At 36.1% G+C, this 27,521-nt stretch overlaps 1 protein-coding gene across 1 annotated transcript in view; it reads right to left on the minus strand.

Moving 5' to 3' along the window:
- Positions 1–445: 445 nt before the first annotated feature.
- ADCY1 (adenylate cyclase 1) overlaps positions 446–27,521 on the minus strand; it is a 156,434-nt gene continuing 129,358 nt past the window's right edge. The window contains 18 exon segments of the mRNA XM_066323149.1: positions 446–1,041; positions 1,880–2,004; positions 3,811–3,925; positions 7,858–7,956; positions 8,345–8,491; positions 9,619–9,735; position 17,470; positions 18,832–18,909; positions 18,911–18,955; positions 19,581–19,611; positions 19,614–19,701; positions 19,703–19,726; positions 19,728–19,762; positions 19,765–19,782; positions 19,785–19,836; positions 22,685–22,728; positions 22,731–22,773; positions 26,607–26,691. Coding sequence (XP_066179246.1) covers positions 703–1,041; positions 1,880–2,004; positions 3,811–3,925; positions 7,858–7,956; positions 8,345–8,491; positions 9,619–9,735; position 17,470; positions 18,832–18,909; positions 18,911–18,955; positions 19,581–19,611; positions 19,614–19,701; positions 19,703–19,726; positions 19,728–19,762; positions 19,765–19,782; positions 19,785–19,836; positions 22,685–22,728; positions 22,731–22,773; positions 26,607–26,691 — 1,486 coding nt within the window. The 3' untranslated portion in view covers positions 446–702.

Below are 27,521 nucleotides of genomic sequence, written 5' to 3' on the forward strand. Positions count from 1 at the left end.
ACTTTATCTCCTAGTGTAATGGTTTGATTGAAAGTTTTTGGAAGTTTTTGGAGCATGCAAAGAGAACTTAAAAAAATATGTAGGGTTCTGCAATTAGCTGAATCCAGTCTTCATTAATCTGCCACTGACAGCACAATAAACGTCAATTCATGCTCTGGGAGCACAGTTTCTCAAAGCCTTGCTGTAGCCCTGGAGACTCTCCAGGCATCCCATATTCCATTGTTAAATCCCAGGCCCAAAAATTCTGGCTATGACAGAAAGAGAAATCTCTTTGCTATGTCACTGCAGGTGATGTGTAAATAAATACGCATTTTTATGTTCATCTCTATAAATCTCTATTAAGTCTACACTGTTTGTCTAGAACTGTTTGTATGTGTGCATATATAGATTAAAACATATATATATACACACATAAATAATTGCTTGCACATTTATCTAATTTTTTCATTTACTGATTAAAAATGCCAAGAAAATATTCCTCATTTCCAGAAAATCCCGTTTTGACTTTTCATAACAGAATTGCTAGCCCTTATATGTTCCATCCCAAGAGTTCATTACACAGTCCCCATGTTCTCTTTGGTTGGGTTGTAGTGGTCCTTGGTTAATGACATGGCCTATGATCTCTGACTTTCTAGTAAAAATTCAGGCAACCATTGTTCTCCAAGTTCACGGCAAGTGGCACACAATAAAATCTCCTTTGTTCTATGCTTCCTTCACAGCTGGCACAGAAGGAAGATAATGCAGTGTTTGGTTTGTGTGAGTGGCAGATACTTGACCTGCTCCAAGACCAGGTTTTACAGGAAAGCTAGCAACTGAGGACATTGATGGACAGCTGGTGCCCAGTTTTGTTTGAATGTTTGCTCTCCCATAAGGGTACATTTTTCTCTCTAAGTTTAAAGACCGTGTTTGGGAATTACTTCCATCAGCTTTTCCTTCCAGGAAATAGGTCAGCATTTCACCTTTTCCCTTTACACTGACTTTACCCCTGCACACAAATTCGTAGCTGCATCTTTTTAATATCCGCTGAACTTCTTCTGTCACCTGAGGACAGAAAAAAAAAAAACCAAACAAACCTCGTTACTTTTTTCTGTTCATATAATTTCCCATCCCTCTCCATTTTACTTCTTGGTCATGAAATACACATAAAGAGAATCGATTACCACCTACAGCTGGTCTCAGTCTTACTTAGAATTTTCTTTAAGAAGATAACTGATAAAACTGGAATCTGAGAAGCAGAATTTCTGGTCTTGAGTTAAATCAATGCACAGACACATTAAGATCCATCAAACAGAAATATGTAACCAAATTATAAGCTGTATCAGTTCCAGAGACGCTAATTTATTGTCAAAGACCTTTTGATCCCTGGAGATTAGACAGGTATTTTGGATAAATGACTGCAGGTGTTCACTAAACTTTTAAGAGGAACATCCCAGATTCTAATAGTAGAACAATAGTGTTCTCTGTCTGCATCACCTCTCCAATCCAAAGTATCCAAGCAATTTTTAGAGCTACATAAAATGTAGTAAGATGCAAATGAGCATAGATCCTTTTCTTGAAGGTCTTATTTAGGCAAAATTTCTCCAGCACGAAAACTAGCAGTATTAGCATCCCCAGGCTTACCCCCCAACTGTGTGCAATGAAGCAGAGAACTCTTGTTTCTTCTTATGGGAAATGATTTATTTGAAGATTTCATTGTCTTTAAGGAGTGAAGTGTATAAGATAGAAAACAACTATACTTGTGATGGTGAGTCATCTGGAGAGTGTTGCCCTCTCCATAAGAGCAAAGCAAGGCTGTGTTTTCTAAGTGTTCTTGAAAACATAACCACATATAAAACAGGAGGTGTGTAAAGTTTGCAAAATTGTCTTAGAATGCACTCACCTGAATCTTTCCCTGCACTCCAGTACTATCCATCCGGCTGGCAACATTCACAGTGTTCCCCCAGATATCATACTGTGGTCTTCTGGCTCCAATGACTCCTGCCACTACCGGCCCGACATTGATACCTAAAATTAAACAATCAGTTTGGTTTTCACTACTGCATATTATCCAAACGAAACGTGAATCCTGAAAAACATATTTGACACCAGTGTCTTCGCAATCTTTTTTTGTAGTGGAGTAATACATGTTAACAGCATAAAGCTGAGTCAAGGGAGGTTTAGGTTAGGTGTCAGGAAATCGTTTTTCACCATAAGGGGAACTGAACACTGGAAAAAGCTCTCCAGGGAAACAGACATAAAAAACCCTTGACAGAATTCAAGAAGCATTTGGACAGTGCTCTCAGGCTCATGGTGTGACTTTTGGGCTGCCCTGTGCAGGACTAGCAGTTGGGCTTGTTGATCCTGATGGATCCCTCAGCATATTCATGATTCTATGATTAAATTAATGCCAAGTACTCTTCTGCGTTTATAAAAGTTTTAGAAACAAAACAAAGACATTCCTTGATAACTTATTGGAAATGTAATGATAGACAACATAAAAATTTGATTCTTCTGTGGATTTTGCTTGTTAAAAGAAAACAAGAAAAGCAGTGCAGAGTTGGTTTCAGCTAACTGAAACTGGGACAAACTGGTAAGGGTCTTTAATAGTTTCCTATAACTTCCACTCCAGTTACACATATAAAGCCTTTTAATAGAGATTGTCCAAGTGGAACAGAAGTGATGGTCTGGAATTCAGAAGGATTGGCTAAGGGAAATATGTCAGGTTGGTTTTTAGTACCAGACAACTCAGATTCCAGAGACAGTGGAAGAAGAAAAAAAGTATGTGAAAATGCCTCAAGCATAATTTTTTGGAAATTGCAGAGCTCAATTCTACATTTCTGACTGCTTTCAATATCTTGTTTGCAAGATAAGAGGATATTCCTTCTGAGTGCCCTAGAGAGCTGCAGATACTAAACCCTGCATGACATTCTGTGCATGGGCTTTCCTACGCAATTTATGCAGAAGAATGAGGGTTAGATATTTGATCCTTTGTGAACCTGAAAAGACAAGTTTTAATGGAGTTCAAAGACAGTTTGAGGTACAGGAGGTCAAAGATATATAACTCTCCTATTGCTGCCTTTGATGTCTTTGGTCTTTCTCAATCTTCCACTGCTAGCAACCTCAGGTTTCCCGTTACCCAGCTCATTCTCACAAGTCAGCCATGAAAATATATAGAGAAAGAAGCTGGAGAAAACTATCTAGTGTTAGAATATGCAATAAAATGAGAACAGCAGGGGAAGTACCATGGGAGAGGGGAAGGATACATGAAGAAAGGGAAACAAGGAAATTGATTTCTAAGAAGGTTGAGAGAAATGAGTGGTAAGACATGTAATAACATATAAAGGATTGCATGGGAAGGGTTGTGTTGTGCAGACCAGAGCATTTGGTTTGTTGGAGAAAACATGACTGGTTAAGGTGATTTGGCATCTGTGGGAAAAAAAGCTCCCATTGCACTTTTAACGCCAACAAAGCTTTGCAGATGCAACTTAACATAATAGAGTAAGACCCGATTTTCAGCAGCTTAGCAAAACAAAGCAGTGTAAGCCACAAGATTGGCTACACTCATAACGTTGTAGAAAATGAATGGTGCACTTTCCTTTTAGGGGTGCATAAATTAAGTAAACACACTGGAATTGGAGGGAATTACAATTCCTTAATACTAATGCATACCATCCAAACTGCTGACCTTTTAAATGGATGTGACTCTCTCACTAATGGAGAATTTTCAGTTTTAATCATGAGTGCATACAGGTAATCCTTTGCTGACAGCACAGGAGAAGCTAATGAAAAACAATATTCTGCTTGTGTGGTAATTGTAGAAAAATGACTTACCAACTCGTAGGACAAAATCATTGTAAGACTGATAGTTGATTTCATCAAGAACGTCAAACATCTCTATTGCAAAATCTGCCAGTGTACTCAGATGGGAATAAATTGATTTTTTAGCCTAGAAACAAAATAGTGTTGCACATTAAATTTGTATGGTACTGAGATGCAGGTTAAATACTAAAGTGAAAAATAATGAGAAGTTCAAACAGATGCCTTAGGAAAAGAATCTAACCAATTTTTCTGTTTGTGAAAGGAAACATTTGGTGGTAGCTGCAGCACATGCATTCTTTTTTTTCTGCCTTCTTTTTTTTTTTTTTTTTTTTTTCTCTCTTTCCTTTTGATTTCTGGGAAGAATGGAAAGCAAAGTTCCCATGGTAAAGTGGTTCTGTTGCTAGAGAGCTGCTGATGTTTGTTTTGAGTGTGGCAGGGAATATAACCTGCTTTCTTACAAAACTACTTTGCCTGATGATTATTAATAACTATAGTTTCTGCTGTCTTCTCCCTCTGGGGCTTTTGCTAGCTCCCAGCTTCCATGGGGTGCATGATGTTCCCATTGACAAAATTCCTATTACTTTTAATCCTGTGAGGTGAAGAACACCTCTAAGTTTTTCCTTTCCAGGCAAGTTGAAGGGAGCTGTTATCAAAGGTATCTAAGCAAACTAACGGTTTTTGCCCAAAAGGGATCAAATGAAATGGTAAAATAAAATAATCAAATAAAACCCCAAACATAAGAAAATAATTTTTACAACTTCAGTGTAATTAAACTGTGCAACTACTCTTCAGAGGATTTTGTGGATTCCAAAACTTAGCAGGCTTCTAACATAATTAGCAAGATCATGAAAGAAATATTTGCTACAAAGTAGTAAAAACTCAAGTGGCAGTTTATCAGAATGTGGAAAAGGGAGGTTTGTACATTTGTTCTGTAATTCATGCTCTCTCCCCAAACTAACTAACTTTGATTAGTTGAAGACAGATTATTAGAATAAAGCTTTGACTCAACTCATTATGACTGCTCTTATGTTCTGCTGTTATTTGCATAAGAAATATGAATTTTGGAAAAAAATTTGCAAAGTGAAAATGGGCTAAAGGTAGGATATGGTGAAAGAAATGCAGGCGTCAGTGCAGCTTGCGGGTAGGGTGTGACACAATAGGCCTGTACAAGCTGGCATGATATGAAGCTGCGAGTTTTTGCCATGATAGTGAGATTTTATAAATGCAGCACTAAACAGTGGCTGAAAAACCTGAGAACAGGTTGCTATTTCCTTCATTCACCTCAGTTTGAAAAGGATTGCTTCATGTGGCTAGGAATTTACAAAAAACTATGAAAGTAAACCTTGGCCAGTCCAGTTTTGGGAAGATATTTTTTATTACCTAGCATTCTGCTTCTTGCAATGTGAACTAGCTTGTTAGACTCTTTTCCAGAATCACCTAAGTAAAGGAGAACAGAAATTAAGCTTAAGAGCTGATGGATACATTTTCCAACAGAGGGAGAAAAAATATTCAATGCCTGGAGCGGGAGAGAGCAGTGCATAGTTTATTTAATTTCTAATCTTCTTTATGTTTCCTCTCTTCTGTTTCTTTGCTGTCTGATGAATGTTCTGTTTTCCTGCAATGCTCTTCAGGGTTGCAGAAGAAAGGACTGGTGACAACTACTGAGTGTGCTGCAAGTAACAGATATCTCTAAATAGGATTAGGACAAGTTCTTTTGAACCTGCTCTAAAGAACATCACAAAGTTAGGACCCTGGTGAAATAGAGATACAATGAATTTATATTGTGCAAAAGATCTACAAAAAGTTGGTTTGTGTGCTGCCCTGTTGATATAACTGGCAAGCAATTATTTATTTAAATATCGGAGTAGTTACTGGAAAAACTGCTCAGAGTGTCACAACAAAGTCACTGCAACAGAGGCAATGTGCATTTACAGTAGCCACTTGCTGAGTCAAGGTGCAGAAACGGGACTCCAGTAAAATATGGGGTTTTAATATTTGACTTCATCAGGGTTCTGGGTTCTTAAGTGTATAAATATCCACAGTTAAGAGCATAATTAACTCCATCCACTGCTTTCTGTTCACGTCCAAATCCTAATATGAAATTAGTGATTCACAATCAGAGGCGATGTCAGATTTTCTGTTGAACAAGGGACACTCCTGGCAGAGGGCAGATCAGAGGCACTTGAGTGTCTTATGGTTCCCCATGGACACATATGACTCCATAGGACAGCCCAGGGACTGTGTAAAGCTTCTCTGTGCATGACAAGCCAGCCAAGATTATCAGGCTTCTAATATACACATGTATGCTGAAGAATTACTGGGAAACTGGCAAGAGGGTGTAAGTAATTTCTATTCATTTGCATCACATGAAGAGTAGGAAGAGATCACAAAAGAGCTAAAACCCTAAGTTAAAGTAAAAATTATTGTCTGTTTTATATGAAATCTTTTAATCTGGAATACAGAATTTTTAAATTTTACATACATAGAAAATAATAAAAAATTGCCCCAAGATTTCAAAGGAAGACAGAGCACTGTAAAAAGATTTTCTGCAGTGCTTTAAAATGCATTACTATCATAAGTTCAGAGCAGTATCTTCACTACTAGACTAACTTAGCTGACTCAACAACTATATTCAACAACTATAAAATACAAAGAGACAAACATGTTTAGATTTTGGAACATATGCTAGCAAAGTTATCCAATAACACATTTGTTTTGAGGATTATAGTTCAAAGAGCATTTATGGCAGACACTAAAGTATGCCACTGCCTGTTTGCCTCAGATCACACACTGAAAAACATTCTAAAGATCAGTGTTTTTTGCCTGTATCAGAACCCACGAGTCAAACATTTTAGGATAAACAGATTTAAAAAAAAAAAAATTAAAAAAAAATTTAATTTTCTTTTGTAATGTGTAGGTTTCTAGGAATGATACAAAGGAAGGCACCCGGAAATACTTTGCAGACCAGAAGGTTAGTTGTGTGATATACTCCAACATGATTCTAACCATTTTTTATATGTGATCTAGTTTTTTATTCATTTAGCAGGGATAGTTGTTGCTAAAAAGTCCACAGGACATCTTCTAGCCTTTTTTTCCTTTTGTCGTCAAACTATTTTGCAATGCTAAACCGTATGCACTAATGTATTCAAAAGATGTCTACAACATATGTACATGCATACCAGAACAAGGGAGAAGTGTTTGAAAACTCCAGGTAGATGAAGTTAATCGATTGCTTTAATTTTCATTCTATTCGTATATGATTAATTTTATAAAATTTTAATGAATTAGTTTTATTTGTGCAATTACTAATGTGTATAGTACTCTGTATACTATACATTCAATATAATGACTACAGGGTTTTCTGACTTTCCAGATGCTGCTTGGAAATCTAGGAAATCTCTGTTCCAAGATAATAACTTAAGGCAAGAATAACACTCAGGGGTAGTGATGAGGATACAGAAGAACTGTGCCCCAGAGTTAGTGGGTTTGAAATGACTTTTTTTTTTTTTGCTAAGTAATTAAATCAGCAAATAGAATGCTAATGGTAGTCAAAGAAGGGCTGATTTGGAGGGAACAGGTACAGTGCAGCACTGTACCTAGTACAAAGTTTGTGTCCATTACGTGGGTTTGGAGAGGATGTTTATTTTCAGTTGTAGGCTACATCCAGAATTCAATATTAAAAATATATATGTAAAAACTGCATTTTAATATTCTTCTGCTAGTATTGCAGCAATTCATTACATCTAGAGTCTCCCTTTCCTTGCATCTTACAAGGCCATCTAAGATACCCAGTTTAAAACCGGGTAGAGGCTTTTATATACCAATTTCCAGGGAATCCAAAGCTGCAGACAATGAAATCACAAGTGAAGCCACATAAGAAAGTGTGGTAGTTTTCCTTTTACAGCTACAGCTGATCTTTGATTTTCAGATTCAAAATGTTGTAAAGAAGTCATATAAGTTATCAATAATCTTACAAAATTAGTTATGTTTCTGATGTTCCTCTGGAAATTGAAGGACAATGGTTCCTTCACATAAGACTGTTATATACAATCTTCTTACCTTAGTTCCTGAAGTAGGTACGAGTCCCACAGCTGCCATATATGTACTTCCAATTGTCTTGATCTTTTCAATATCCTTATAATATTCTTTGTCCATAAGCTTTGTTTAAAACATAAAACTGTTAAATATTACATAATATTTTAGACAAGCAACCATAGTTATTAGACAATATGTGCAAGTTCATTAAACCATATCAAATTTGCTAAGTTTAGGCTTGCCCACTTTGAGGTCATTGAAAAAACTGCCATTAACTTCCATATTTTATACTCTTCCTGTGTTAGAGAAATTTTAGGTCAGAGTCATATGCTTAAAGGTACAAATTTGGCACTTTGGAGAAGCCAAAGTGGACACTAACTATGATTAAATAAGAAGTTTACAGTACTAATTCATTAAACAGTTCAGGATACAATGATTTACTTCAGATAATCTCATTGATAGTTATTTGGTAGAACTGATATGGTCAAAAGACAAAGTGTTTAGACCTTACCTCATCAAAGTCAGCAATAATTTCATTTAACAGGCGTAAACATTCCACTCCCATATTATTGCCATCCAATTCTATGTAGAAATCATTGAAATTTGGGATGGAAGCAAACATCACTCCCACTTGTGAATATGACTGATAATAAAGGTCCTGTAGTTCATAAGCAGATGTAATTTTTATTTTAAAAGATTAATCTAAATTAAACATCATTATTACAGTACTTATTCTACTGCTAAGCAATAGCTATTACAAAGACCATCAGTTTCTCTAGAAGGAAAACCAGACTTCTTAAAATTATGTTAAAAGATGTGTTCACTCAAGACCACAATAGAAAATAAATACCTAAAGTATTAAACCTATTTAAAACAATTTAGGCATTTTTTTCTATTTAGACATAGAAGCAGTAAGTCAAAATTTGAAGAAAGTTTTAACAGTTATAGAACTTCTGCTGTACAAGAAAAAATAATTACATTTTCTCAATCTTGTTTTATAAGCAAAATAAGAGATGGACCAATTTTATCCTGCAGTACATAACTGGCCTCACTCCTTCAAGTCTTTCCATGTGTTGTGGATTTCTATATAATATAATTCTATTCTGTATGGTAAGGTTTCTGCTTAAAAATTTGGTAGGCTCAAAGAAAGCAAAATCACTTTTCTGTGATTCAAATACTTCTACCCCAAACCTCAAGAACAGTATCATGAACATTATGGCTACTCCAGTGCTAAAAGTTTTCAGATGACCAGAAGGACTCTCATAAGGCCTTCTTGAACCAATTTATTTGGTCAGTGCAGCCTTTTATGTTAATCTGTATCTTCCTTGATGTACGTACTATTCCCTGTTTTTAAATTTAAATAGATGGTTTTGGTAATGGTAGCATACTTTCCAGTACTAGAGTGGTTAATACATAAGTGTCTGGCAGTTCATACACTTCACCATTCAGAACCAAACTGAGCTCATGCAATATTGTGATAAATTTCAATATCCTACACGGATTGGAAAATGGAAAAAAAAAAAGTGATTTACATACAGGTACCTGGTTACATTCATGTTGAATGACAACCCTCCCTTATCCTGAATTTTATTAAAATTCTTCAGAGGAGGATCATACAGCAAAAGAAATAATCTCAAACTAATTCTTGAACACAAGCTTTTACAAAGCTACTATTTTTACATGAGCAAAGTTTTTTTTCAAGCCTTTCTTGCTAACATACAGGTGGAAGGTGCCTCAAGCAACAGAAACTCATTTAGTATGTACTTAAATTTTATCTTGGTTTACCATATTTCTTGGATTAGACATAAGAAAGTGCTGTGCAACATGGGCTGGCAACAGATTGAAAAGTATTCTTTTATTATCCAGCTTGACTCTCTCCATATCATCTCTCTCTTCTTCTGCCTGTTGGGATAGAGGAAAAGAAAAACCTTTCCAAAAAGCAAAAAATTAGCTGATCCTATCAAATAGCTTCTATTAATTAATTAATCAATTAATTTATTCCTTTGGAATTAAAATGAACGAAATGCAGAATAGCAATGTAGATTGAGAACAGTTCTCCTGTACCATGCTTCTACATTAGGCAAAATCCCTTTAAATCCTTAGTAATTTAAGCTAAAGTCTCTCAGCTGTTTTCAGGGTTTGATCAGCTAATTGTATTGGTATCCTCCGTAGTTCTCTGTTCTTTTAAACAGAAGCTAGATATGTTTATAGAGTAAACCAGAATAATCCCACTTAAGTCACATTGGCCTTGGAGACCAATAACTTCCCAGGCACTTCAACACAGTGATAGCAGTATTTGATCCATCTTTCAAACAAGAGAAGCCAGTGAGACTCTCCAGTGTTTAAAGCAAACCTATGTGCTTAGCAGTAAAATTGAAACAAATCTGGTAAGACAGTAACTTCAACAGAGAAAAAGATTTTAAAACGGAGCATGCTTAAGAATGATGTGCAATTTAAAAAAAGATATAAAAATAGTTAACATTTCTAGAGATCATTTTAATTATGCTGGCGTTTGTCATGAAAATATATATAGTTCCATCACAACAGAAGTTCTGTTATTGATGTGAATGACAGCGTTCAGAAACAGTTAGTACATCTGAGGTCTCTAACCCAAGTTACTGGCATCTTACTACGAGTGCTTGTCTCACAGAGTTAGTGTGAGTCATACAAAAGGAAATTATTTTAAAAATCAGACTCCTTTTTTGAAAAATATTGAATACCTAAGAATCTCATTTGAGAGTCCTAGGTTTGCAAATGTCAGCCTAATCCTTCATAGATTAATCTGCAAAATTACTTTTCTGGAATTTGCTCCTTGTTCTTAGAGTGACTTCTGGCCTTGCACTGATTTCAATTAGAAAGCAATTGATCAGTATCGTATTAATCTCACAGAAATCACAGCTTTTTCTTTGTTCCTCATTCACACTTACAAATCTTCTACTGTGATCCCTATGTGATTTTGTTTATCTAATTACAGTCAGTAGAAGACTGGAAGGCCAAATTCTCAAGCATTGCTGAGAAACCCCAGTCACATAAATCATTGATGAACCTGTTCTGATCTTTCTTGGTGTCCCATTTATATCTGAAATTTAGTATCCTGATCTATTACAAAATCCTCATAATTTCTCAATATCCATTACTATCTAAGTAGGAGAAAATCAGTCACCTCTTGCCTCCATATAGTCAAACAATATTATTCCATGTGATTTTTTTTCAGGAAGCTAAGTTTTATTTTTCATGACAAAACTTAAGAAACAATGTTTTTATTCAAGTTACACAGTCTCTTTTGTCCTGCAGTTTATTCTGTATTTTTAGATTTCTTTACAAGAAAGAATTCTGAAAGACAACTGATTTTATAAACATAAATTCTTCAGAAGTTGATGCCTTTTTAAAAAAATTCTCAGCTCCTAATCTAATTTGGGTAACAAGAAACAGAACCTGTTCTAGAGTGAAATATCAGTAAACTCTAAATAGCAATTAAGTTTTGCAAGAAATATACCTGAAGCTTTTATTCTAAGTATCTATTTCCTGTTTGTGAGCTGTTTTCTTGACACTTCTTTCATTGTTTAAATTTCACATGCTCTTTTCTTAAAATATCCTTCCCCTATTTGGTGGAATAACTCTGACTTACTGTTCTCTATAAACATGTGAAACGGCCTTTGGCATTTAGTATGACTGAATTTAGTAGAATTTAAATTTCTACTGTATTTAGTAGAATTTAAATGTTTTAATAGGAAAAGTAAAAATATTCTTCAATTGAAAATCCAAACCAAGCTTGCAACTCCTTTTTACATCACACTGAAGCATGGAAATCTTTATTCTGACAACAGTAAAGAGATTTGTGAACTGAATTTATGATCTTAATAAAATATCCATTCAGGTCTTCCTTATCCATTCCTCTATTTTTTGAACAAGAATTTTTTTGTTATTTTCTTCTCAGGAATATTAATGTTCTCAGTTAACCGACCAATAAAATACGGTGCAAAATACCTTCCTAAAGAACAATGGTCTTTTGAGTCAAGATGTGGAGATTTCTAGACTAATCAAAGGAATGAAATAGGTGTAGGTAAGTGAAGTAAACAGTTTGATGCATTGTATGGGCAGTGATGTTGCTCAATCACTGGCAGCTGCTGTTCATTTCTGATGTGGAAATGTGTGATCAAATTCCTCTGCCTTGCCCAATTGTGGACCAAACTGTTTGTTTAGAAGAAATTATTGAAAAGATTCTCCAGTACATTATGTATGAACCACAACAAAGGTTTCAGAGCAAGGAACATCCGTGACTAAGAAGTAAAGAACTGAGCTCTTGAGTAAAGAGCTAATGGCTCAAATCAAACCATCAGTCATGTCTGAGATGGTGGCAAAATCATCTAAGAGCAAGGAAAGGCATTAATGATGTCACCATTGCTAATGATAGAATGCAACATTTTCAACACACCTAACAAGTGTCTCTTCCCTTTTTGGATGCAAAACTGTTAATTACAATCTCTGCTCTGAGACGGCTCAGTTGCCAAAAATAAGATTGTAGGAAAAATGCTTGAGGTAAAATTAAGGATAAAAGTATAGAAATATAGGGGGAAGTATGGTTGCGTACTCCCTGAGTGGAACAGCAGTCAGAACCCCCCACTTCCACAACAGTACAGTCTAGAGGGGGCTGAATGGAGAGTGGGGTGGAGTGGAGTGGAGTGGAGCGGAGCAGAGGGAAGACACTGCAACCAGGCTCTGTTGAAACCCTTGCCGAAGAGGGTACTTGGTGGTACTTTTTAGTTTATAGCACACAGCAGCTGGAAGCCAAGGGAGATAAAGGAAGATGTCCTGCTGTTGAATCAGCAGCCATGGCAAAATTACCCTCCTTGGACTGACACATAGCCCCATCCCAAGATTATCTCAGATACTACAGTAATATTACCCTCCTCCAAGGCATGACCATCCCTTACTGAGTAAGATGTATGACTAATGTCACTCAGGCTTTGCATAAATATAAAGAAGAGTTAAGAAAGGGGAGAACATTCCATCATAACTTCTGGGATTAGCTGGTGGGCTGAACACCTCTTCTCCCCTGTATGGACACCTATGGGGTAAGGAGTGTACTCTATGCATGCTGAATGATTAGCTGGCTCTCAGTGGGGATTAGAGCTTGTCTGTACATTGTTTTCAGATGCAGTCAGATACTATCACCAGCAATCCTAAAACCTTAACTTCTCACTACTATTTTTTTTTATTTATAGTTTTTTATCTACAAACTGTTAATGTGGGTTCTTCAAGGGGGCTACCAGTCAATGACAGTGAGTAAAGGTGTGGAGACCCAGAAGAAGGTCTCTCTTTTGGCATGTGACCCTGAACAAATCAGTTGAACTGCACTCTGATCTACCAGACTACCCTATGAAGGGTCCCCATAGCCAGAGGTGCTGACAGATTGCTTGGGCACAAGGATGTTGGCTTTCCTGAGTCACAGTCAGATGAATCAAACAGTAAGGGTTTGAGAAAATGGTAATTTTCACATGAGAAACACCCTAACATTATGGAAAGCCCTTGGATAATACCATAGCAATTCTGTGATTGTGTGATTCATGGTGGGTAATGATAGCAAACCCAAAATAGGGGCAATTTATGCAAAAAAACAGAACAAGGGGAGTGCTCTTACTTTTTTGTCCCCTGAACTATTTGAGGCCAATACCTCCTAGCTAACAGAGAGAAAGGAGTGCACTCTCCCGATGTGTTCTGGGAGAAATTTGCACTGACAATGCCCATGTGGGGCAAAGCAGTCCCCTGTAAACTAAGCTGTATTAGCTCTGCCTGACCTAGCCCCAGAACTAGAAGCCGAACATTCATGGAATTAGCATAGCATTTCTCCTGAGTTACTTTCTCATTCTGACAAATAAAGGCATATTATCTTGGATCACACACTAGGTCAATACTGCTGTATTGTTGCTAGTACCCAAGTCAGAGTCTCTGCATGGACTGCACTTAATCCATCCACACACCATGCCTAACATTCTGCTTTATTATTGAAGTGATCTGTTAGGTATATGAATGGGAATTGTACCACCTCTGCTACTACTGCACAGGGCTTGAGTATCTATCCTCTTGCCTTGCACTGCCTAAAACAGCTCTCATTTATTCAACTCCTCAGGAGCTGTTTGGGGAAAGGGGAAACGTGTCCTTGCATCTCTCACAAGGGAAGATAAAGGAGGGAAGGTAAAGTAAAAAAAGACTTATTTTTGTCCAACAGTGAGGACTTTAAAACGATCCTATCACAGAGATAGTAAGAGAAAGTAAGAGAAAGTAAGCCAATTACTGTTATTTTCTGGACCTTTTTCCAGCTTTTTGCTTTCTATCCTTCAGGGCAGAGCAATGAAAACTCCCTCCTTGTGAGACATGAGCTTCTAATGTCTACTCTTGAGTAGCTGAGATTAAAGGATGCATAGGCATCATTCCTTCTCATGAAAAGCAGACCCTGGGAAGGGAGAAGGAGTACTTGAGGCTGAAAGATTAAAATAGCACAGATCACAGGTATTTACATTCCTGGTGGGAATATTATCCAAACAGCTTAATGCATTCAACCTTCATCTATTTGCCCTATTTGGTTAATTAAGGAAAGCTGCCCGCATGATATTTATGCAACAGCTACTAACTCAAAAAAAACACGACAGATTATTGTGAAATAAATAAGAAAGAAATACATTGACATCAACATTATATTTTTCACATTCTGCTATTTGCTTATATCTATCTGTATTTGTGGCAGCCATGTAATTTTGTGGAACCCAACTGTATTTGCAGACTTGCGATATTTAAAAGCAGGCTTTATATTTTGCACTGGACATGGTGACAAATTTAAAATGTTTTTTAGTACTATGACTTTTTACATCAATCTAATTAACGTCTCCTGCATTTGTACATAGTTACACAATAATCCTTCAGTTTTTTACATGCTAATAAGTGTTTACTCATCCTCTGTCTGGAAGTGGTCTGAACATTTGTATACCTGACAGTTTAAAAGCCCAAAAATGCTTTTAGAAAGAAGTCACTGACTAAACAGACACCACAATGAAAATACAGTTTCAAAGATTCAGTTAAAAGAAGCTGGGCACCAGTGCCATGGAAATCTCCTTTTTTGTACCCTGAAGAGGCACTACATCCCCAGGGAACAAACACCACACTGCTTTTGTAGGGCCAGGTTTTTGAGTGGAAGTGGGAAGACACCTGGCAAATCTTGTCTAAACATTGTAAAATTCATATTTCTTACAAGTGTAATGGGCTAGAAAAGACAGCAGAATAATACTCTAGTATTCCCTAAGAATAAACAATTGAATGCATCAATGAAGCCATTTTATTATTCTTGTTTTCCTCCTGTGACAAATCCTGGGTGAGGGAGCAACTACATTTTTTGTAGTTTTAGGATCTGCATGAATTTATACTTGTATTTATTTGTCCATTCTTTTGGTTTCCTCACAATTTTGTTAAATAATTTGCACAATCAAAAGTGAGTAGCAGTCACAAATAAATAAAATCTCCTATATTTGCTATTCATAGTTATTATTATATGAGGAACACACAAAGTTTCTCACAATGTTATGCAGAAAATAAAATTCTCCTCTCACTGCCTATTAAAAATACCAAGGAAAGAACCAACAGATGTTTTCTGAAGATACTATGATATTCAGAAAGGTTAAATCTGGCACAGAAAAACCATAGCAATCAACAGAAGCCTATGACACCCACTGATTTGTGCACAGAAATACAAATATAAGTGTTTAAGAACAGATCTACATAAAAAAGTATATTCCACACAATGTACATAAATTCTACGTAGTTATCACTATTCTGCTAATGCAACCTAGATGAATGGAAATAATTAAACTGCTTGAAACTGTGTAATTTTTCTAAGTCAGTTTTTCTTGTTGGAAACTGCTCTTCTTCAAGGACTCTTTCCTCCTCAATGGTGGTGAAAAAATATGTGGGAAGTGTGTTTTCCTCAGATCTTAGCACAGACCACTGAATATGTATCTAGTATTCTCGGATGAGTTTCAGGATACTTTCACCGTTTAAAAATATAATTTAGTAGTTCCTAAGCTGTTTTACATGATGAAATGAAAAGAATTACCTATGAAATCCTTTTATTGCAGCTTTTGCCACAATGCTTCATTCATTCAAGAACATTTTTACAGATTAGCCTAACATGATGCTAATAAATAAGCTACAATTTGCTTGAAGCTTCCAGAATCACCCTTGAGTCTGAAATTCCCCAGATGTAAGCCAGCAACTGAAAGCCTCCTAAAATTGACTGGCTAACCATGTTGGGTATGTTTCACCTCGCAGGGACTGGCGGCTGGGAGATGTGATCTAGCTTTAGCATTTGGTTCCTACAAATTCAGTGTTTGCACAAAGAATCAGCACACTCTGAAAACAGAAAATCTCCGTAGGTCCTGTGCACTAGTCACGGTATTTCTGAACTTCTGTTACCAGAAATATAACCCCAGTTAAGACAAATGGTTTAACAGTAAGTAGTACTAGGCTGTAGAAAAACATGACCAAGACTGCTTTTAGCCTTACAGAGTGCTCCTGCACTCCAGTAGCTTGAGAAAACTAGCTCTTACTTGTTTCCTCTTAAAGGCTGTTAAAGAATTAGTAGCCTGGAGTTTGTGAACTGAAAGACAGCTTTAGACAGCTTAACATACAAATATTTCCAATAAACGGTGTTCCCTGAGCCTTTAATACTCAGATTTTTGCTAAGCTGTAGAACCTAACAAGTTCAAAGACTACATTTTGGATTGTTTTTTTCCTTTTTTTGCTTATCCATTGGAATGTGTAAGCAAAACAACCACTTCTGGTAGTACTATCCGTCAAGGACAGTACTCTTGGTTGTTATATTAGTTATAATTAGTCCTTGGACTCTACATTATTTACAATTAATCACAGAGTGGAAGGCAGAACAGCATTTCTTTCAACATGTTATCCACATGTTTCCATGTGTTATCCAGATCTTCTGCCTGGAACTGAGAAAATGAAAGGTATATGCCCAGATAATCTAAGAGGCCAAAACCAAATCATTGAAATCATAATAATTTGAAATCGGCATACTTGTTTCAAAGAATTGTAGGTATGTTGATCCCTAAATTCTGAATTTTCTACTTAAACTGACTTTTTTTCCTTTCTCATTATTATCACACAAACCTCACACACAAGGTGGCACCACATACATCTCTGATTTGCAAGTGAAAAGATCTGAAAATGGCATTTGATCTTCTCAGATGAAAAGCACTTTCTGAAATGGTACCTGAAAATGCTGGTGGACAATACAGAAATTTTACATCTTATCTCCCCTTACTGTCCCTTAGAGAAAGTGCACAATGTTTTTAACAATAATGATGATGACAAGGTATTTTTATATAACCTGTCTTCAAGAAAACAGAAAAAGTTCATTTTCTTCTTTTATCACTGTCCAAGTCCAGTTCTCATCTTTCATTAGACAAGTATGCCATACTCCTGCACTTATTTTTAAGCTGATTAATTGCTAATTAAAAGCTAACTTAAAAACAAGAATCTTTAATCCATATTTCCATTAGGGATGCACAGTTCGCCATGCAAGTCACAATAGCTGGAATGATGAAAAGTATTTAAGATTCTGGAACTCACTCTTGGTCCATTGAAAAGGTCACAGGATAGCAAAACTGGTACATTATTCTACTGCTACTTCACTTCAGAGCTAAGAATAACATACAGAAGGTTTTTATTCATGAGTCATATGCACTCACATAGTTCCTGGTGTGCCAAACACATATAAAATTAGCGACTATCTAGCACTGAATTTCAAAATCAGGCGATCGTTTTTTTCCATCTGAAAATTGTATTTGGCACCACAGCAAAGAGAAATTAGTATCAGTTTGTCCAAAAAAGCTTCTGAGGCTGGCCAGGCACAGCAGTTATCCATACTGCAGGTCATAAGACAAAAATAAATTAACAATCATACTCAGTTGAAACTGTACAGAGTTCAAGGAAATTGTAGAAACAAGATTATCTGAAAGCATAAAAGAGGGGAACAGAGCCTTAGACATCAAAGCAAACAAGAAATCCTCACACAGCTTAACTGCTAGATAGAAAAACTTTTCAAGCAGAAGATAATAGAACTAAGTCATAACTGATTTCTCCATTTTATACAATACAGTGGAGCCAGGGATGTGTTCCAGTCAACCAGTAACCCATGTGTTCCAGTCTTTAAGTTATGTGTAAAAGCAAGAGATGTGATGATTTAAATTGTCCTCTTGACAAAATATTTCACAGGGTTCATGTGAGAAAAGAATATGACCTCTGTCAACTACAGCTTCCAAATTCCACCAAATAAACTTACATATTCAACTTTCTTTTTCCCTTGGGCGCCAGTGTAAAACACTTTGGAGGTGGGAATTAGACTGCTAAGAGGTGTGACAGGAGATAGACATGTCCTGATGCTGTGTCAGAGATAATATAATTTCTATAGGTTTTTGCTGTCTGATAGTTAGGAAATACATTTTCAAAATAGTCTCTGCACTTGGTATCTAATAAATTTCTGATCTTCCTCTGGAGAGAGTTCCATAGTTTCTTTGTTAATATAAATTTAAATATTTCCTTTTATCAGTTGATTTGCTTCACTTTACCTGAATATTGAACTACTTTCTTCCTTTTTGTAATATACGATTAAAAAAACCCAGTGATTTAATTTTTTTTATCTCAAATTTATATTAACCGTTTAGTGCTAATGCATCTTAGATATAAATGTATTATTTGATTAATAATATACTGAAGCAACTATGAAGGAACAAAAATCACTTCTCTATGAAAAATGAATTTTATAGGGTCTGTGGAAAAGAAAGCTGTACAACAATCTCTCTCTGTGAATCACAAGAGACATGAAAAAGTTGAGCGCATGAGTCCATTATTTGCCTTGAAAGTATTTGAAAGCCAAATCAAAAAGTCAGACTCATTTTGTGTGCATGGATACTGTAAAGTCCTGTTATTTACTGCACTGCCCAGAGGTAGTCCAGACGCAGTTTCAAGTCCACCTGTCTTGAATGCAGTGCTAAAGCACAAGAAATAACAAATAGCTAGTATTGGTTCATAGCCACGCATATAAAGGAGCCAGCCCCTTAAAAATAAGAAGAAAATAAATGTGTTATTCCAGGTCTAATACCTAACAGTGCCCATTTTTAATACCAGATCCTTAGTTAGAACACAGAGTACCTTCTAATCACTAGCTTTTCTGAAGAGGACTCACCTGGGCAGGGAGATGGTGATAGTGCATCTGATCACTGCATCATACCAACATGCAACTTCTTGAGGATTTTTAGATGCCAATGCATTATTGTAATGTGTGTGCATGTTTTAATTAGGAATATAAAACATTGGAAAGCTGAAAAACTTAATTGAAATCAGGATTGGTTGAGATCTGCTGAAATATGGCAGTTAAGCCTTTTAACTTTGTTTTTCTATTCCATATGATAGTTAGACTGCAGTGTGTTCAGCTGAGATATATTAGCACAAAACTACAGAACAGTGGGGCAACAGTTGCCAGCTTCCAAAAGCTGATCACCTGTTGATGGATGTTACTAGATTCTACAGTTGCTAGGGAGACAATGACTGATGGTTTCTTATGCCCTTCTGAGTCTACAGTCCTAGGCAGCACTGAACACTAGAGGACATTCAGAAATAAGTAGTCAATGTGTGACTATCTATAGAGAATCACCCTTTGTTTAATTTTGCAAGATACCTACCCCACTGCTTTTCTGTAACCACTGAGTTCAGAATAACTATGTACAAAAATTGTAAAAAAAGCAGGAGAATCATTTTTGGCAAGGAAGATACACGTAGAAATATTGCCAAGGTGAGAGTCCCCCACTACACAGGAAAGGAAAGCATATGTGGGCTGTGTCACATGGAAGTTCATTCATTGTTTATTTGTTCCACCAGGAGAATTATAACTATTGAGCTGCTGGAATTGGTATTCCAAACCCAAGGCATGCAGCCAACCTAGAAAAGACAGAAGTGAGAAGGGGAGAAAGTTAATTATGAAATAAACAGAAATGTAGTTGCTATGGAGGCTGACTGTAGTTACTTTCTAATTGTAAAAAATATGGCTGTGGATTTCCCACTCAGCTCAATGCTGTATTAGAATGTCCTTTTCCTGCAATGCTCCACTAAGTTTTAGGGAAGAGACACAATTTGTTATTTAGATGCCAATAAGGGCAGCCAACTGAAGTGTGACTTAGCTGAATATTTTCCCTCTCAGTGCTCAAACCTAAGAGATCCTCAAGCCAGGATATTCCTGCAAAATTAAGAAACTTCAGTTAACATTTTATGTGGCCATACAGGTCACATAATTCTTGTACAAGAAAATGATTCTTGTACAGAGCACAGAAATAAATATTTGTTTTATTGACTATGTAAATAAGACAAACTTCAATTACTTAAAATACAAAGTAAAACATATTTTAATTGAGTGAAAAACTAAACATAATATCTTTTTCCATCTCACAGCTACTTCTGCTGTCATAAATGTTTCAAATACAAGGACTTCAATTACTCCTGTCATTTCAGTATTCAAGGAGTTCCATTTTCTTCTTACACTGGGAAATAATGTTTTTATTATATTTCTTATGGAAATCTGGGGAAATCTAACCTGCTTTTCCTAAAGACAATGCCATATATATCTCAGAGCTGTTACCAAGGAAAAGAGGAATTTCTGGCAATACTGCAAGCCCCTAGAGCTCCAGTTTTAACTGCAGTTCAACCTTCACCTCTTACAAAGGAAAAGGATGAGAGTTAATACAAGTAGAGGAGAGTGGGATGGTAGTGTGAAATTGATTAACAGGCACCATCACATAAGTCCTGTCCTGTACTTAAGCATCTCTTTGAAGTGCATTATAAGACCTTTTTTATTTCATCCTAACCAGTGACAATGAAATTTTATAGCATGCTGTAAAGTAACGACATCCTGAAGAGTGATTAAACAAAGTATTTAGAGGGGGTTGTATTAACTTAGAAAGATGAGGCATAATAAACAAAAATGTGAGTTAAACTCAGAATGGGTAACACTATGAAGTGAGATTGAGAGTAAAATGAAAATCCCTTTAATGGGATTTTATTCAATATCCTTAAAATGCTTCATATTAAACTCATCAAAACACATACACATGCATGAGGATTTCATCAGTGATCTGCAATCCATCCAGGGAAACATCATCTGCTGTACAACCAGTAGTGGAACATCTACATCTAGCTTTCTGACAGATGAGAATTCTAGAGGCATTACTGTGCAGGAACTAATAATTTCTGCTGATTAAATATTTCTCCTTAGGTTACAAGTGATTTTTGTTCAGGAATGGATAAACTTATGTTCTAAATTTTAACTGAATGATCACTACCTAGTTGGAGGTCAGAACCTCTGATTCTAGTCTGTTTTCACTGTTGTTCAGCATTGTATTAGGGCTTACGATGTCTGTTTCTCATTCTCACTATCTTTAAGTGACAACAATGGTGCTTGTTTCATTAGGTCAAAATTAGTGTCAGATCTGTGGGGATTGATTCACAAAGGTTCTAGCTGTCATAACTTTAATCTCAATCCTGAAGTCAGCTACACAGAATTTGCTGAGGAGCTAGCCTGGAATCACTGCAAAGCTCTATGCATTTTGCGCTTATGTCCACATTAGGAACCACATATATATCTGTGTGCTATTAAGGGCTGTATGTTACTCACACAGATGATGTTCAGGAATTCCCAGAAATGTCCCAACATCAGCAATTTTTGGTTCCACTCACAACACTGGATTCCACAGAAAAGGGATCCTCTGCCCAGTCAGTTCATGGGGATAAGCTAGCTATTGTGTTCTCAGGGCAGGTCCATGGATGAGTGAACACACCAAATACAAAATACAAAATACGGGGCTTGGCTTCTCAGCTCTGAGAATTGCTCATGTCTTCTTAATGGTCAGAACACATTGTCAAATTCCTGCAGAGAGGCATGGATTTGAAACATCTGCTTCTCAGCATTCCAATTGTGTTTCATGTGCTATTTTTGTGTGGATTCTTTCCTTTGAGTACCCTAACATGTTAATTCATTAGCATTAGCAGCCAAAATGCTAAAATTGAGCACTAGGAATTTGTCAAGGACAACTGACTGACAAATACTTAGGTGGAAGTTTGAAGACCATTTGAATACAACTCCACCATATTGAACTCTCTGCTAATTTACAGTAAAGGAAGCTCAATTTTCTGGAGTACTGGGCACATTCACTTCATATAGCAGAAGCTTTTTCAACATTACATGTGAATGGATCTTACAAGTGTAAACACCTCTTCTCGTTACACAACACTGTCATATTTTAAGATCTATCTATTCTGATTTGCCTGGACTTAAAATATCCCCATTATTAAACAGAAGTCTGTTCTATAAGTTGCCACAGAGAAATAGTAATCTTATTTTGTCACCATACCTTGTCTGTCACAAATATTAGGCACTGAACTAGTAAGCAAGTTGAACACTTAAAAACAGTCTTTCCACAAAGTACATGACACCAGCAGTCTACATGGTCCTAATGTTTGACATACAAATTGATATTGGTTTTAAATAGGTATTATCTGTGTAATTTTCTAACAGCTTGACATTCCTAATTCAACACACTGTCTCAGGCCAATGAAAGTTCAAATTGCAGCAAAATGGTTTAATTTTGAAGAAGCATGTTCTGCAAGTATGAATAATAAAACAAGTAGGAATTGTTCATATTCAAAGAGGAGAATATGGTATGTGTTTAATGGATCTGCACCAGCTTATTCTTTAAACAGAATGCTAACTTAAGTGAAACTTGATTCAAATACTTACCACACAGCCTTGAGCCACGGAGTATATTAAGATCACAATAAAATACACAAAATGGTACGAATTTGTATTGTCAGGCACCCTGGAAAACACTAAGAAAGAAAAAATTATGGATAAATAATTAAAATACGTTTAAAGTGGGGTTATTATTATTCAGTAGTCTACGAAGACAAGTGAATAAGGGAGACAGAATTTTCATCTGTACTGCAAATGATGAAGTTTGCAGTTATTGTTGTGTAGTAACACTACACAATATTTCTTAGTGTGTAGGTGTATTTTAATGGTAATTGCAGTTTTTGGGATAATGAATGTGAAATTACTATGGCTCTACATTATTTCTCACTATAATTAAAATTCTTAGAAGTTTTAGTTGTATGTCATGATGCAAATAATATTCTAGGATGATATTTGATTTTGCTCTCATGGGAAAAATACCCAAAGAAACTTTTGCCTTGCAAATTTTTAGCTCCTTTGCCTTGCAAATTGTGATCCAAGAGAACATACTGTGATAGCATAGAATATTGGAGTGATATACGTGTCTTCTGTTATAGTACGCAGGTTAAATTCCCGGGTAGTTTTAATTATTGTGACTCATAAAAATATTGAATTTGTCAGAAAAAGCAGTAGAGAACAAAAATATCTGGTGAAATGCAGTTTTGTGAACATTTTGTTTATCTCCATTTTTACCCTAATTCCATTTATCACACTATCAAATGTCAATTGTTGCTGCTACGAAGCCTTTAACAGAATGTGAGAGAGAAAGGGTAAGTCTGTCAGGCTGTGTACTTGGGCCCGTTCCAGTCATTCCGATCAGCTCAGCTTTCAGGTAAAGCTTCTTTCCTTCCTTTCCCCTTGCACTGAATGTTTGGTGCATCTATTATCTACTGGATATATCTGTCAGACCACAGGATTTCTAGTGACTTCAATGGTCAAGAATCAAATCCAAGACACAGATTTAAAGTGGGGAATATCCTGTGTCCTTTAAATGGAGGAAGCTCAGATTTATCAAGGTTGAATTCACTTGAGGCAAACAGAGCAAGCAAACATCTGATTTTTGGATGAAACTTGACAGTTTGAAGAAAAGCTTTATACATCATGGGTATCACTGGCCTCAAAAGCATAGCTTTCTGCAGGCAGCAAAGTAATCATAGAGAGAGGCTACTGCACCCTTGGCAAATGCATCCCCTTCCTTTCACATATGCAGAGACATTTTCTCTGTATGTACAAACATATTATTAAAAGTTTGAGGTAGTTATAGAGGAATCACCATCATATGGGCCGTGACACATGAGAATACAGTAATTACAGGAAAAAAAACCAAAGAAAGCATGATCTACAAATATATTCTGGCTTCAGTATAGGTTAAATCCATGTAAACATAGGTGTGGAGTAATCAATATAATATTAATAGTAAATTTGTATTATGGATCTGAGTTAATTTTCTACACCAGTGTAAGTATTTGCATCAATAAAATAGATTTGGATACCTGAAGTAGATCACCTTAATTAAACTGAGCATACTGTAGGACAAATAGCTCAGATTATAGGAATCTGAGATTGAAAAGCTGTATCTCAAGGGAGAAGATACAGCAATGTCCAAATTACACTATGGAAAAAGACAGACTATTTCTGCATTTGTTCATTACATCATACAGTTCTGACTGGAAGGGACCTCAGATGTTCAAAAGTATGATCTGCCTTGACCCCCCAGAGTCTCAGGGCCATATTTGCAAAGCTGGTACTCCTCCTGTGTCATTGCAGGGCATTATTTCTTCTCAGAGCCTTGATTTTACATTATCCATTCTGCATAAGATTCCTGTTGACCCATTCTGTCAACCTATCTAGGACCCTCTCAATAGTCAATCCTGCCAGCTGTTCTTATGAAATTGTAGACATTTGAAAACTTGACATGAGTATAATGCCATGTTCTTCTCCTGGCTGTTGATAAAAATGTCTGACAGGACAGAATTCAGAATAAATTCGTGTAGTATCCCACTTATAACGGGTTTCCAGGTAAAGTACAACTATAAACTGCTATGCTCTGAATTTGATTATCCCCATAGTATTTTACCCATTAAACTGTCCACTTAACTAGATCAAAATCCTATATAAAAATGGGGTGAAAAATGCAATGTTTTATACATAAAGATAAAATAATTTTGTTTGAAGAAACAATATATGTTCTGTTAATTCAGTTTGCAACCGAATAAGCTGTCTACTGCTTATTAAAGACATAATACCCATAGTTTGAAGATAATACTGGATGGTTAAGAGGGACAAAGCAAAATACAGATTCAAAGTTCACATGTCCTGACACATTGCACAATATTTTTTGGTCTGTGTTGTACATATATGTTTTAAATATTGACATGGTAGGGTATTGGGTTGAAATGGAAAACAAAGCTTTAAAAGATAAGGTAGGAGATACGTCTGAATTAAAATTCTGACACTAACAAGATTATACTTCCGACTAAGTCATTCTAAGATTGTATCTGCACTTTTATGATAGCAAAGGATTTTGGGCTTAATTTTCTTAATTTTCTTTTATTTGTGGACTTTTTATTAACTAAATAAGTAGTGTCAGATTACCAAAATTCTAGGTAACTGGTACAGTAAAATATTATCCAAGTGGTTTTATGACTGAGGTATTTAATGCTAAAGCAGGGAGAAGCTGAGTCACTTGTGTAGTGTGAAAGAGCAAGTGCCATAAGACTGATTAAAATAGGGGAATAATTGTTTTACAATTGTATATCCATTATCCACATCACATTAATTTTATTTTATTTATTATAAGACAAATTTTGGCCACAAGGTTTTAAATTGTGATATTCTAAGGTTTGGTTTTTTTTTTTTTTTTTTTTTTTAATGATGTATTTGGTCCTGTAAAATATTGAATCTCTGGAGGAACCTAGAATAAATAAAAATTTTCTTGACTGACAAAACAGATGGAACACTTCTTATCTTTGTACAAGCCTCAGGGAAAGGTACAAAGAGCAGTTACTTCCTACAAACTTTGTCCACGTTTCTACCATCTATAGAGAAAATAACAGATCATAAACTATTCTGTCAACATAATAAAAAGGAGATCATCAAAGTTACTCTCAAATAATATTTGTAAGGTCCTGGTCAGTACCTGATACTATGCTAATATATTACTTTTTTTCCATGAAAACACATGCTTTTCTTCTGCCAAAGGGCAGTTTTTAAAACATATATGTGCAAATCAGCAAAGCTGATTAACTGTTTTTTAGGTGTTTTTTTCCTGATATTTGTCTGAAAAGACTAAGTTATATTAATCCAATACAGATTTCTTTCATCAGAAAATAGTCTCTAGATGCTTTATTCTGATCTGGCAGACCTATCTCTCCCCTAAAGCAACCAAATATCCTCCTGCATCATTACTGTTGTGAAAATATAATGCAGGAGAATTAATCATTACTGAAGGTTTTGAAAAGGCCAAGGGTTGTGTGTGCAAAACATTGTGTTTTACTATCAAAACAGCTGCTGTTTTGGCAGGAAAAAATTTGAAAACAGAGGGGAAGTTAGGAGGACTTTACACCAGACCAGCTGGAATGAAAGGGAGAACTTGTATGCTCTGTAGTCAGAAAGGAGTAAAGTCAGGTTTAAAGCACTTATCTAAACACAATATTTAGTGGTGGGTTGTTCAGGGAAGATTTAGCAAAAAAGAAAGCAGAGAATTAATGGCACTGAATGCTACACTGCTGTAACAATTACTCATGTAAAAAGCCTACTTTCAGATGATTGGATTTGAAGTATCTAATACATTACTTACCAAGGAACTTTAAAACACAAATTTCAGACTCTATGAACCTGTCAAGCATAAACTGATGGCTTCATATTCCAAAGGACAAACACAGCATGGCTACCAAAAGGAAAAATAGTCACAAAATCTTAAATCACTTACTTGTACTCGTGTCACGTGTAGATACATAATACAAGCCACTAGGAAGCATATGCAGAACACCAGGAGAACAAGAACTATGGTAGACCTAGAATCAAAACACAATAGAAGTAATGCAATGCAACTCAGTAATAGACAAGAACAAGCTGCTATTAGGGGTCCTTCTGAATTAGTATTTTAAAGAAATGGTGGAGGTTGTCCTCCTCAACCTTGCTGTAATACTAACCTTCACAGTGCAAATTTAGTGATGTCCACTGCTCTCAAGACTATGAAATTAGTAAATGCTCTTGTAAATGGTCCCCATTCTGACCTCAGAAATGAGATCAAAGCACCTTAAAAATTCAAATCTGTGGTCATGAGGAGAGATGCTTTCTAATTGTAGGCTAGTGCAGAATATTCAGCATGATGACTCTTGTAAGAGGAGTGTGTAACACAATTACTTGGCCTTGGCAGCTGTGTTAGCAGTTACCAGATGCTTTTTTTGTCTCATTTCTCTTTCTCAGAGATCCAGAAATCAATGGTCATTCAATTCAGGCACTTAGCAAGTCAAATAAAATCAGACCAGACTGCCTTCAAATGAAACAAAAACTTCCTCCTTTTGAGTGTTCCTCAGTGGTTAGACCAATATTAAGTTTCACAAAGATGCTGTAATAACTTTTAAATTCTAAATCTTCTTTCTTCTGATTTATCAAAATAGGCTTGTTCTTAACGAGAAGAGAGGTGCAAAGCAAGAACTTTCTTTCTCTGGAAAAACTTCCCTTGGAAAGCTGCTGTATGGATGTGAGCAAGCTGACAAAAATTAGTCCATCAGTGTGGGTGCAATTGATTTCTGCTCAGGGGCAGCCTGGCCCCATGCCAACCACGGAATCAGGGCTGTATGACAACAGCATTTACATGAACTTCGCACCTTCTTTTCTA

Source organism: Sylvia atricapilla, chromosome 1 (assembly GCF_009819655.1).
Source record: "Sylvia atricapilla isolate bSylAtr1 chromosome 1, bSylAtr1.pri, whole genome shotgun sequence".
In the NCBI taxonomy this organism is placed as follows: Eukaryota; Metazoa; Chordata; class Aves; order Passeriformes; family Sylviidae; genus Sylvia; species Sylvia atricapilla.